General features: G+C 49.7%; 2 protein-coding genes across 2 annotated transcripts in view; both read right to left on the bottom strand.

Annotated features, from left to right (window-relative positions):
* Positions 1–150: 150 nt before the first annotated feature.
* Positions 151–13324, bottom strand: part of HSPA8 (heat shock protein family A (Hsp70) member 8) — a 240724-nt gene continuing 227550 nt past the window's right edge. The window contains exons 2-10 of the mRNA XM_080366853.1: positions 5307–5346; positions 4340–4549; positions 3607–3812; positions 3364–3516; positions 2706–3261; positions 2178–2380; positions 1647–1845; positions 1139–1371; positions 151–612 (exon numbers count right to left, since the gene is read on the bottom strand). Of these exons, the coding sequence (XP_080222979.1) occupies positions 427–612; positions 1139–1371; positions 1647–1845; positions 2178–2380; positions 2706–3261; positions 3364–3516; positions 3607–3812; positions 4340–4544 (1941 nt within the window). The 5' untranslated portion in view covers positions 4545–4549; positions 5307–5346 and the 3' untranslated portion in view covers positions 151–426. The remainder of the gene's footprint in view (positions 613–1138; positions 1372–1646; positions 1846–2177; positions 2381–2705; positions 3262–3363; positions 3517–3606; positions 3813–4339; positions 4550–5306; positions 5347–13324) is intronic.
* The window catches only part of CLMP (CXADR like cell adhesion molecule), a 47975-nt gene continuing 44237 nt past the window's right edge, over positions 9587–13324 (bottom strand). Inside the window, exon 7 of the mRNA XM_080366855.1 lies at positions 9587–13312. Within this exon, the coding sequence (XP_080222981.1) occupies positions 13018–13312 (295 nt within the window). The 3' untranslated portion in view covers positions 9587–13017. The remainder of the gene's footprint in view (positions 13313–13324) is intronic.

Raw genomic sequence — 13324 nt, 5'->3', positions numbered from 1 at the left:
TCTCATTCTGGAAGTGAAGCTACAGTGACCCTTAAAGGTGATGTGCCAACAACAGCCCTGCCCCCAGACAATAGACCTGGCCCTTGCCCTGTTACCAAACTGATTTTCCCCTTTTACTTCCCCCTTTACAAAAGACAACAAACATTGTGATGCCCATTAAATAGTTTTTATTTCTTAGGACAGATTTTGCATTCCCACTTGTTTACAGTACTGTAAAGTGCAACGGTATTCATCACCCCTCCTGTGCACATGTTCAAGTATTTAAAATGCCCAGAAATCTTTTTTATTTTTACAGCAGCTCAGTTATGGAGTTTTAACCTGGCAAAATACACCCAAGATGTGCCTACAGGTTTGGGTCCTTCAATCTATCCCCCAGCTGGGGGTCCTCCAATACTAACTGCTAGTGGAATGCATCTCCCAGGGCCTTTAGTCCACCTCCTCAATGGTTGGTCCAGAAGAGGCTCCACCAGACGGAGGTGCTCCACCACCAGGGAATCCGCCAGGCATCCCACCAGGCATCCCACCTGCGCTCTGGTACAGCTTGGTGATGATGGGGTTGCACACCTTCTCCAGCTCCTTCTGCTGGTGCTCAAACTCCTCCTTCTCGGCAGTCTGGAAGAGACAAGAGCTCAGTACCTGCTGCCCTCACCCACTGATAGGAGGCCTGAGGGGGCTCACCACCACCACCGCCCCCCCGCGCTCATTTTTTAGCCCATCACCAGCCCTAAGGCAGACTTGCTCTGGACTGGATGCAGGAGTGGTGCTGCTTGGACTAGATCCAGCAAAACCAACCTGCTGATTTGGAACTGCCTCCCTGCCATCAATCCTAGAGCCAGTGTTGCTCCTGGAGCAACAGGACCTCAGATCACGCTAGGTAAGATCATACTTGCAAGCCAGCCAGCTTCAGACAAGAGGCACTGACAGTGCTGTTTGCTTGCAAACCATGGTCGCTCAGACATCCAAGGAAGGTACTTGGACCAACACAAGTCTTTCGACTTCTGGTGGAAACTACGAATGGCTTTGGAATCATTTTCATCACAGCAACCAGTAGTTAGCTCTCCTCCATCCTCCCAGGCTTACTTCTAGTGTCTGAGCTACAAAGAATGAACACCCCAACCAAACACAGAACATGACGTACCTGGTTCTTGTCCAGCCAGTTGATGATTTCATTACACTTGTCCAGGATTTTCTGCTTATCTTCATCAGAGATCTTGCCCTGGAGCTTCTCATCTTCAACAGTAGCTTTCATGTTAAATGCATATGACTCCAGGGAGTTCTTGGAAGACACTTTATCACGCTGCTTCTCATCTTCTGCTTTGTATTTCTCTGCTTCCTGAACCATCCGCTCAATGTCCTCTTTGCTCAGACGGCCTGCAGAACAGAGCAGCAGTTCAGACAGTGTTTTCGTTTCACTTGGGCAGGGAGGCAGGGAAGAGACTCATAAGCTATTGGGTGCCCTCATCTTAAGCCACTTCATGGGCCTCCTTAGGAACTCATGGATCCCTGTACTAAAAACAGGGCTCACTCCTGTCAGTCAAGCTGCACATACATTACAGCCACGGTCCGATGACACTGTAAGGCAGCCTGACAAACCAAGCCCAAGCAACAAGCCACTCTCCCACCTACAGAACACAGCAGATCCTTACCCTTGTCATTTGTTATTGTGATCTTGTTCTCCTTGCCAGTGCTCTTATCCACAGCGGACACATTCAGGATGCCGTTGGCATCAATATCGAAGGTTACTTCAATCTGAGGTACACCTCTGGGAGCAGGGGGAATACCGGTCAGCTCAAACTTGCCCAGCAAGTTGTTGTCCTTAGTCATAGCACGCTCTCCTTCATAGACCTAAAAAAGAAGCCGTAAAGTCAAGTCATAAATTAACTTTGACCACATGATTTAATCATCACAGGGTATTATCCCAGAGTGACATGGTCGCTCAGACATCCAAGGAAGGTACTTGGACCAACACAAGTCTTTTGACTTCTGGTGGAAACTACGAATGGCTTTGGAATCATTTTCATCACAGCAACCAGGCAGCTACAAGCATCTCCTGCTAACTGCAAGAACAGGACACCTCTGGCCTCAGATTTTCTTCCAGTATCACCCGCTGCAAATGCTGCCAGGGCCTTGCAATTCCATGAGCACACTGACCATTCACCCTGGTGTTGCTTTCCTACCTGTATCAGCACACCAGGCTGGTTGTCAGAGTAAGTTGTGAACGTCTGAGTCTGCTTGGTGGGGATGGTGGTATTCCGCTTGATCAGGACTGTCATGACACCTCCAGCAGTCTCAATACCGAGGGACAGAGGAGTCACATCCAAGAGCAGCAGATCCTGCACATTCTCAGACTTGTCTCCAGACAGAATAGCAGCCTGAACAGCTGGAGGAAGAGAAAAAGATCATTAAGAACCCTGCAACAGACACCCCACACAGGACAGCTAAAGCCCATGGCTCGCTCAGACATCCAAGGAAGTTTTTTGGCCATCATTAGTAGACTTCTGGTGGAAACTACGAATGGCTTTGGAACCTGATTCATCATTGCAAGTCAAAGTTAAGCTTCTTACTGCTTTGAAAAGCTTTACTGATTCAGGTGGAATACCCAGGACCTACACCAACCACTACTGCTCCGACACTAGTTCGGATAGTACGGGGTTTGCCAACACCACCAGCAGTTTCAGCATGGAGATGCTGTGTTTCATCATTACCTGCGCCGTAAGCCACAGCTTCATCTGGATTGATGCTCTTGTTCAGCTCTTTGCCATTGAAGAAATCCTGCAGCAGTTTCTGTATCTTTGGGATACGGGTTGACCCACCAACCAGCACGATGTCATGAATCTGCGATTTGTCGAGTTTGGCATCCCGCAGGGCCTTTTCCACAGGATCAAGGGTGCCACGGAACAGGTCAGCATTCAGCTCTTCAAAGCGAGCTCTGGTAATGGACGTGTAGAAGTCAATACCCTCATAGAGAGAATCAATTTCAATACTGGCCTGCGTGCTAGAAGACAGCGTACGCTTTGCACGCTCGCATGCAGTGCGGAGGCGACGAACTGCTCTCTTGTTCTCACTGATGTCTTTCTTGTGCTTGCGCTTGAACTCAGCGATGAAGTGGTTGACCATGCGGTTGTCAAAGTCTTCTCCACCCAAGTGAGTGTCACCTGCGGTGGATTTCACCTCAAAGATGCCATCTTCAATAGTCAGAATTGACACATCAAAGGTGCCACCTCCAAGGTCAAAGATAAGAACATTCCTCTCAGCACCAACCTGGAGGAACAGATCAATTTTTATAATGCCATACATTTTTTACTACCAGTTTGTCAGGTTTACTAGTTGGGACATCAGAGAAGCAGTCACTCCACAACATACCTTTTTGTCCAAACCATAGGCTATTGCAGCAGCTGTCGGCTCATTGATAATTCGCAGCACGTTGAGCCCTGCAATGGTTCCAGCATCTTTTGTAGCCTGACGCTGAGAGTCATTGAAATAGGCTGGCACAGTCACCACAGCATTAGTAACAGTCTACAGAAATAAAAAGGCAAGAAAATCAGTTGTGTGTTAATTACTCACACATACAAACTATTCAAGTTTCACTTAAGTCCTATATCTCACCTTCCCAAGATATGCTTCTGCAATTTCCTTCATTTTGGTTAAAACCATAGAAGAAATTTCTTCTGGGTAGAAACTCTTTGTCTCGCCTTTGTACTCCACCTGCACCTTTGGTCTGCCAGCATCATTCACCACAGTGAAAGGCCAGTGCTTCATATCAGACTGGACAACAGAATCATCAAATCTACGGCCAATCAACCGTTTTGCATCTGGAAAAGAAGAGTTGGCCATATTAAGTATGTTCATTCACAGCAAAGAATGTGAAGCTCTTCCTAAAAAAGGCACAAACACCTGCAACACTATGCTGAACCTGGGATTATTACCTGCCTGTCAACACCCAGTTGCAGGCACTGCCAAGTTTCACCTTTTGGATATTCACTAACACATCAGCATTGGCCTCACAGCTACCACAGCAGCAGTACAGCTGCTGGGCCATAAGCTATGGTGCAGTCTTGGAATTAAGACTGAAACACTTGGTCAAGGCCACTTAACACTAACTGCCAAGAGCCACCTGCAGCAGGACAGGTTTATAGCTGAAGGCACAGACTTTGCCTGAATATAATAAAGATTTAATTATTAATACAGTTGTATTATTCAGAATAAAAAGAAACCGAGTTTTCCTTTCCAAGGGGAAGCTTTAACAACGTTATCTGTCAGTAATTCTTGTGACCCGGACACATCTACCATCAAGACGCTAAGCTTCTGTGCATGAAGTATGCAAACCTTGAAGCCTTACCAAAAACTGTATTGGTTGGATTCATTGCAACTTGATTCTTTGCAGCATCGCCGATCAACCTCTCGGTATCTGTGAAGGCAACGTAGCTTGGCGTGGTCCGGTTGCCCTGGTCATTGGCAATGATTTCCACCTTCCCGTGCTGGAAGACGCCAACACAGGAATAGGTGGTGCCAAGATCGATTCCAACAGCTGGTCCCTTCGACATCTTGTCTGAAAAAAAAGTTATAATATAAATTAAGCTGTGGAATTTATAACGGGAATGAAAATGTTTTCATTGCTCGGATAGGCCGGGTTTTAGCGGAAACTGCCGGGTGGCGCAGCCCTCCCCACCCACCCCCCCCCCCGTGGTACCGCGCCGGGCCCAGCGCTCCTCCCCGCGCATCACGTGCCCGCGGGCGGACATCTTGAGGGCTGGGGGATGGAGCCCGGCGTGGGCCGAGCCTGCCGGGCCATGTGGCCTGGCACAGCCCCAGTGCTGCTGCGACACCGGCTCCCCCCGCCCCGCCCCCATCCAGAGACACAGCGCCTCCCTCTCTCCCCCCCCCCCCCCCAATGTGGCAGCCCCGCACACCCACCGCTTCACCCCCCCGCCCGCGGGACTACAAACCCCGGCATGCCCGGGGCGCGGCCCCGCCTCACACCGTCCTCGGGCGCTCCCCGCGGGAGATAACATGGGCGCCCAGTCTCCTCTATCCCTCCTTCCCCCCACCCCACGGCTACTTTTAAAAGAACAAAAGGAAGAAAAACGTGAAAATCGCCTCTAAGTCCCATTTAGCAAGGAAACGAGCCACAGCGCACGAAGCTGTGCGGAACCGCCGCCACAGCGCGCGGATGAAGAAAAAAGCCGCATCGCCGCAGCGAGCAAAGGCCCCCAGCCCGTTCTCCCGCCACCCAGGCCCCCCCCCCCCAGCGCACGGGCTCCTCAGGCGGCGCCCAGGCCGCCGCAAGGCCCTACAGGCCCCGTTACCTGAGCGGCGCGGCTGGGCCCGAACGCACAGAAAAGAAGATCCGCGTACGCTGCTCCTCAATGAGACTGGTCAGCGCCCGCCCCGCCGCCTTTATATACCGCCGCAGAACCTTCCAGAAGCGCCCGCCTCTTTTCTCCGCTCCAGCCAATCAGCTGCGGGCTCCGCCGCCCTTCCCGCCAATGGCCGTCCGCCGGAACCCGCACCCTCCGTGACGCACACAGGAAGGGGGCGTGGCGCCGGCCGGCCGGCATTCTCGAACCTTCATGCGCTTTCCCTCTCCCCCGCCCCAACCACCCACCGCTCTGCACCGGGCGGGGGCGGAGCTTCGCTTGCGCGGGAGCCAATGAGAGCCTCCAGCGGCCGCATGCCGGTGACGACACCACTGAGCGGGGGCTAAAGGAGCGGGCGGGGAGGGAGGGAGGGAACGGCAGCCAATCGCAACACGGCGCCCGGAGGCTCTTTGCATATTTCGCGCGCGAAGGGAAGGCGCCTTGGGGTGGGGCTAGCCAATCGGCTGGCGGGCGATTTGCATGGCGGGCGGCGGGAAGGGGCAGCGGGGCGGCGGCACAAGATGGAGGCGGTCGGGGCCGGGCTGGCGGCGTGCGGCCTGTGCGCGGCTGGGGCTCCCCGGGCCGGCCCCGCTCCCCGGGCCGCTGTGCGTGCCCCTCGGCGCGGCTTCTGCCCCGGCCTGAACGCCCGGCCCCGCACGCTCCTAGCGGGCCGGCGGCAGCGTTGGCGGCTCCACGCAGTGGTGTCCGATTAAACGCAATTAACAGCCGAATTAACGGCAGGCGAATCAAATCCGGACTGCAAGGAGCGAGAGGTGCGGGGGGCCTGCCCTGGGAAATGACCCCTGCCCTGGCAGTAATGGCGGCATCCCTGGTGGCAGGCTGGCCTGGTAGATATCCCATCCTCCATGTTCCCAGCACCGTAACCTTGTACCGGCATCTTCCATGTTCCCAGCACCGTAAGCTTGTGCCGGCATCTTCCATGTTCCCAGCACCGTAAGCTTGTACCGGCATCTTCCATGTTCCCAGCACCGTAAGCTTGTGCCGGCATCTTCCATGTTCCCAGCACCGTAAGCTTGTACCGGCATCTTCCATGTTCCCAGCACCGTAAGCTTGTGCCGGCATCTTCCATGTTCCCAGCACCGTAAGCTTGTACCGGCATCTTCCATGTTCCCAGCACCGTAAGCTTGTGCCGGCATCTTCCATGTTCCCAGCACCGTAAGCTTGTGCCGGCATCTTCCATGTTCCCAGCACCGTAAGCTTGTACCGGCATCTTCCATGTTCCCAGCACCGTAACCTTGTACCGGCATCTTCCATGTTCCCAGCACCGTAAGCTTGTACCGGCATCTTCCATGTTCCCAGCACCATAAGCTTGTGCTGGCATCTTCCACGTTGCCAGCACCGTAACCTTGTGCCGGCATCTTCCATGTTTCATGGAACCAGCCAAATGTAACGCTGTCCCCCCCAACACCTTCGCTCCCACCCGGGCTGAGGGAACCGTGCTGTCTGTGGTGGCCCAGGGCATCACTGGTTTCTCCCCACAGCACCTCCACTCTTACTTTTTAATCCATCCTAATTTTTTCTGGCCCGTAATCGGTGCTAACGTGCCAAACCAAGGGGCAAGTTAACACACCTATGCATGCTGCTGCGTGCTCTCGGTGTGACAGACTTCAGTGGAAAGGAAGGAAGAGGCTGGGAATGGTGGAAAAGTCCGGCTGCTCCGTGTCCTTGGGGATGAGGCGAGCGGAGGGATGACGGGGGATGTTCAGCTGGTCTCAGTGCCTTAGGCTGAAAGCTGATCAGAGGTCATAAATCACAGGTGGTCAGGCTCTAGCAGGAGCGCTGGGGATTGCATCCAATGTTTACATGGCATAAAACGCTGACTGGAAAAGTCCGGGGGAGTTGCTGGGAGGAGGGCTACACACCCAGCTACCCTGGGCAAAGGCATGTCCAGTGTCAGGGGTAAGAACTGCGTGCAAAAGCGTTTCTGGTGTTCTCTTAACATTGCCCGCAGGGCTGGGCTTAGAATCACTCCTGGTGACTGCTTACAAAGTCCCGTGCACGGGGGGCACTGAACAATGTCCCCTTACCCCGACTGACTGACCGTGTGTCCTCCGTGGCCTTGCTGCACACAAGCCTACACCCCGAGACAGGTCCGGGTGTCTGTCTTTCACAGCAGTTTTCAGTGACCTCTCTTAGGGAATGTGACACAGTTGCCCCTGGTCAGCTGACAGCTGCTAACCCGTTATCAGGCCACTAACGTGCAGATTCCCATGGCCACATGCCACCAGGCTCCTGTTGTCCCACGGGGAAGTCACTTGTGCCAAGCGACAGTTTGTGGCTGTGCCACACGCAGGGCTGGGACCTGAACCAGGATCTCTGGCTGACAACGGAAAACACAGGATGGAGTTAGAACCTGGGTGTAGGAGTGTAGAGCCAGAAGGGGCAACAGCAAAAGGAAAGGGGCTCCACATCACAGAGCTCTCGCTGTTACTCTCCTGAGCCTTTAAAGATAAGGGTGGTCAATACGAATCATCACCCTGTATCTGACGGGTATGGCATGTGTAAGAAACTATGGACTAGGATATTGTAAATAATAAAATTTTAATGGGATTATGATCAATTGTGGTCTCAATTTATAACAGCATGCAAAGCGCACTCCACCCTGTCCAGAGTACAGAGATGCTCCCGAGGCACGTGGTGCTAACTTGCACCGAACACATCGCCTACCAAGTCTTGTAGGAGCAGTGCTGTTAGCAAGGGATTGCCTGCGCTTTTTTTTTTTTTTTTTTTTTTTGTATTTGGTTGGTTGTTTTTGTTTGTTTGTTTGTTTGTTGTGGTTTTTTTTTTTTTAATCATGAGCAGAATATCAGTAGGACCCAAGAACGGCACCACCTGCGCCTTGAAATTAAACAGTGACATTTAGATGTGCAACCGTACTTTGCACAGCAGACTGATAGCAAGTGAAGGCAGCCTAAAACAGTGAGTCAGTGCAGGGAGGAGGGCAGTTTGGCAAATGATTCATTACATTAGAAATTAAGGGCTGTTAGCATACTGGACGAAAGTAGCTGATTTACTGCATATCAGAAAAAATAAGGCTCAGCAGGCTGGACACCGACAAGTATTCTGTGTAGAGTTTTTTCAAACGATGACTTCCAACATCATCTTTTGAGGCCAATTTAGTACATTAGAGATGAAGGACTGTGTCTCCTTAAAGCATTTAAAACAGAATTGAGAAGACAGTGGAGATTACCAAAGCCGTACTTCCTTAATCACAACGGTGGCATTTGTTATTTATACACTTGCATCTGTACACCGCAGCTGAAGTTTGAAAATCACACATTTCCAAGGCAGTCCCTTCTCCTTCCCACCCTGTTCTCCCCCTTCAGTGTGTCAGCACAAACTGATCCAGGTTTAAAATAACCCAAGATTCCTGATACTGTACAAAAGTATGCAATTGCACAACTCCTCAAAATGTGCATCGCGTAATCAGGATTTGGGATGTCATCAGCTCAGGAGGGAGCCAGCAATAGCATTTCCTCATGAATCAGAGGCAGACAGAAAGGCACGCCTAGGAGACCACCGTGTTGTCACCGTATTTCAAATACAGTTTAATTATGTTGCAATTTTTTACTCCCAGATTTCAGAATCAAGAAGATTGCCGATGTTGGGAGACGTCTGTGCAAAACAGCCCCAGGGAAAGAAGGCTGAGCCACTGCGAGAGAAATCAACCACAGCCACAACTAGTTACCCTAAATTCCACCTGCAGCTCCCTGTTGGCTAGTTCAAAATATTTATCTGCTGAGATCTGAACTGGCTGAACATGGCTCATAGCTGTTCAAGGTTTCATTGTCGTCTCACACGCAGTTCAGGAGATAAACTGAAACACGCGCCGGGTGGTTGAGAAGTAAGGTCACAGATGTGGGAGTGGGAGGGCAGTGCCACCGCAGGCTTGTATCTGTGCTGTGTCTGCGCTGGCACTATTTACCGTGTTAGCCTGAAGCATCTACATCCTAAGCCAAGAGATCTCCAGTGAAATAGCTGCATGGAAGTCAAAACATCATTTGCTTCGATACACCCAAGGTTTCACATATTTCATACCATGTCACATAATTCAGGCTGCAAAAAAAGACCAGCTTCCCCACCCTTTCTAAGCAAATATGCAAGTAGTCCTTGTTAGCTGAAAAATGTTATTTCTGACTCTCTGCTTTTTATCTTGGATTCAGCTTGACAGCATGTAACACATCATACCACAGAAGATGGAGCATCAGTACAAGTTTAGTTGAGCTGCAGCACTTGAAGCTGCAGCACATTTATTTATAAAACAACCAACCAAACAAAAAAATTTACGAAATCAATGATTCAAAGGAATCAATAATAAATATTTGCTTTCCTCTGAGTTTTTCAGACACAGTACAAGTACACCAATTATAGCAGGTAGAAGAGATGTAAGCTTAGTTTAGCTGTCGAGAAACAAAAGCAAACTACATAACGTTGTATGCATTTAATCACACTAGTAATAACTGGTATATGACAGTAAATGCTTTAAGTACACTATTTTACAAAATAGAGTTTGGCTTATGGTTTATTTGCTTCTGTTGTGCAACTCCTAATAGTATCATCCGGAGCTCAGAAAAGTGTCCCTTTGAAAAAAGAATACCTTTGAAATTATCTTTTTCATGTTTCCTTTTCCCTTTGGGCTTCACGCTAGCGACTGAAGTGCTCAATTCACTTTGTGTTCACCTGTGAGATCACTGACGTGTGGACTGAAAAGCGCCACCAAAAAGCATTTCTTAGTGATTTTAAATCACCGCAGTGCCCACATTTTCTACCCAGGGCCACACACACCTTTGCATCTTTGTTCCACAGCAGGAGATGGCCACGGTGCTTTTTCTGACACCGTTTGTATGCAGGGCAGCCTGTACCTGCCCAGACAGCAGGTGTATACACTGTCTGCTTCCCAACGGGGCTTGGAACAGCCAGGAATGAACTCACACACCAGGCTTCAGCAATTGCTTCCAAATTCTTTGCACCAAGGTCCATAAACCTCATCCCATGCAATTAGGCAGCTCGTATGACAAGGAGTGACTTCTCTGCTCCAGGAGAGTGGTGACCAGGAGAAGGCTGCCACCGCTGCTTGTCCTGCAGCCTGTTCTCAGGGGCCTTCAGGAGAGAGCCTGCCAGGAGCAGGGTGGGCAGATTCTCCTAGCCAGCAGCAAGTGGCCTCTAGGCTGTCAACAGAGGATCCTAATTGTAGCTAATTACAAGTCTGGCCAGTGACTCAAAGCTAGCCTGCAGCGTTTGGGACTCAGACTGTGACCAGCTCAACCGTTTGAATTGTTACCCTTATTTTGTGGTAATGAGCTTCTGCTCGCTAAGGCAGCTATTCTTCCTGGGGAAAAGCACTCCTGTTTTTATACGCATAGACTAAGTATCCTCAGACGCAACACATAACATTAAGCACAATAAGCAACCATAGATGAAGCCACAAACTACTTCAGCAGTCCTGCTCATGCTCTTCGGGACCTTCCTGGCTCTGGAGTACCTTGTAGGTGCTTTGGAGTGCCTAAGCCTTCAGCATCCAGGGAAAGAGCAACTGCAGAGGAGCCACAGACACTTACAGCTGCTGCTTCCAAGCAGTGACAGCCACTGCCAAATCCACCAAAGCACAGCTGATCCAGGAACGCGCCTCTGGAACATCCAGGGAAAGCGTGTAGGTAAAATGAGATGGTATCCAACACCACCAGCTGTCATGAAAGCAGAAGCTTATCAAACACCTAATACCAGATGTCTCCTTTGTTTAAATCTAGGACTCAGGGCTGCCTTCCCTGCACAACAGATCAGTACTTGTCCTGCCAGGGGTGGCTGGGTTGACTCTGGGGTAGAGAGAGCAAGTGAAGTTTTGATACATGTGCTGAAAACGTGTGACTGCTCCTAGAAAGAGAAATTCTTGGATAACATAGGGCAAGTTTGAAAACTATTTCCCATATGGAAGTAGCCCAAGCAGGGCTTGGCTTTGGTCTGATTGTCTAAGACCTCAAGCAAAGAAGCTAGAATTTTGGGTCAGTCAGAAAAGGAGATTAATGACAATCCTTGGAGTGAAAGAATTATAGATCTGTGGTTCTTCTGTGCTGATCCGTCTCCCATAGACCCATTCCACAAATTGGAGAAAGCCTTCCTTTCTTCAAATAATAATAAAAAAACCAAACCCACCTCTTTTTTTAATAGAAAATCATCAGTCCAAGAACACAGGAATCTAGAACCTACAAGCGCCGTGTCTTGTGTGTAGTAGTGCCAAGTCCTTCAGAGGAAAACATAAATGACAGTTACACATCTGCCTCCCGAGGAAGCCTGTTCCTATCTCCCATCATTTACTACCGGCCTTCAACTTGAAGTGTAAGACTTTATATTCCTTGGAAATATTTATTCTGGTTTATTTAATCACAGGAAATATTTTTATGAATCTTGCAATTTTCTAAGAGCCTTACTAAGGTTTAAGCCTTGACAATAGCATGTGGCCCAGCATTTAGTCTATAAATGGGACAACGCACACAAGTATTTTCTAATGGAAACAGCACCGTGCTTGCATACCTGTCCCTTTTTACCTTAGCGAGTATTTTCCTCGCTACATGCTCTGTCACTATCCTCCAGGCTTACCTGCAAGCCTGAAGATCAGCTCAAGAAACTGTTCAGTCTTGGGAAGAGCTCTCCCTAAGGCCTCTACAGCATCCCTCACCCCAAAACTGGTGAATTCACAGCCTGGCAATAGCAAAGATGTCTTCAAAATGCTTCATCCAGGCTTTTTGGTAGATTAACGGCCCTCACTTTTTCAGGTACTGCCTTCATTCTGGATTCAGTGCCCAGTTCTCACCACACTAAGGCTCGTTTGCCACAGATGCCACTCCAGTGGAGTTACTGTGGCTTTGCGGTGCTGACCATAAAAGCAGAGTCAGGCTCCTGGCCACATCCTCCCCAGGTACCTCATTAAGTTTATTCTGGCAATTAAAGCACCTTTGTTTCCTTGACATAAACTGCTCTTTCTCTTTAGTACAGAGGTTAGTTCAGATACATGCCTTACTGCTGCACCTCTTGACCTTTTTGAGTGATCCTTTGATTTCCACTTTAGTTACAGCCTCCAAAAGTGTTTCACTAGAATGAATGCAGAAAACATCAAGCATCTGTCCGTTCCCTTTGAGGTTGAACACCAGGCTACCCTCAGCAGAGAGTCTGCCTGAAGATCTTCAGATAGGACAATGCATCTTTGAGAGAGTTCTCCAAAACCACTACAAAGGACTCTTCCCTCCCCACAAAACCTCTCTGGAATATTATGCATCTTTATGTCTCTGTTGATCCCTTTTAAAAATTCCTGAGGTTTGGCTTCATTTCATTTGTACAGCGCTTAGCTGTTGTAGTTTTGAAATTCTCAGTGTTCCATTTCCAAAAAAATAATTTAAAAATAAGGCTCCCTTTTCCCTCAAATGTGTCTTTCTTAAAAAAAAAAAAAAAAAAAAATTCTGTATCAGAATGTCAGTGCTGGAAGATGTAAGAAAGAGTTGAGTGGGAGGGCTTCTTGTGGTGTGAATAATCACAAGTGCTCAAAATTAAGCTGACCAGGAAGATAACTAATCTAACAACTCCTATGTGGCTGGTGGTATGTGACGTGTTTCTGGACAGCAGGAGTCTCCAGATGGCTGGGGAGCCGTCACACGGTCTGGAACGCTCGGCTCTGGGCAGGCACCATGACCAGCGTGGCTCCCATTTTCATCAGGTTAGTGTAGTCGACTTTCTTTGGCTCCGTTTCTTTTCCTTCCATCTCCCTCTGGCTGTACTGGGGAGGGGTTAGGTGGGGAGTAGCTTCCGTTGACAAAGTCCGTTGGCTGCGAGAGGCACTGTTGGCTGTCGACCTGGTTGAGGAGGAACCTGAGCGGGAGCTCCTGGAACCAGACGAAGAGGAACTGGGCTTGACGAGATGGGCTTTGGGTGCCTCCGCATCTTCTCTGCAATAAACA

This window comes from Falco punctatus (genome assembly GCF_963210335.1).
Source record: "Falco punctatus genome assembly, chromosome: 16".
Taxonomy (NCBI): Eukaryota; Metazoa; Chordata; class Aves; order Falconiformes; family Falconidae; genus Falco; species Falco punctatus.
The sequence above is the reverse complement of the archived record's forward strand: the minus strand, read 5'-3'. Positions and strand labels throughout refer to the sequence as shown.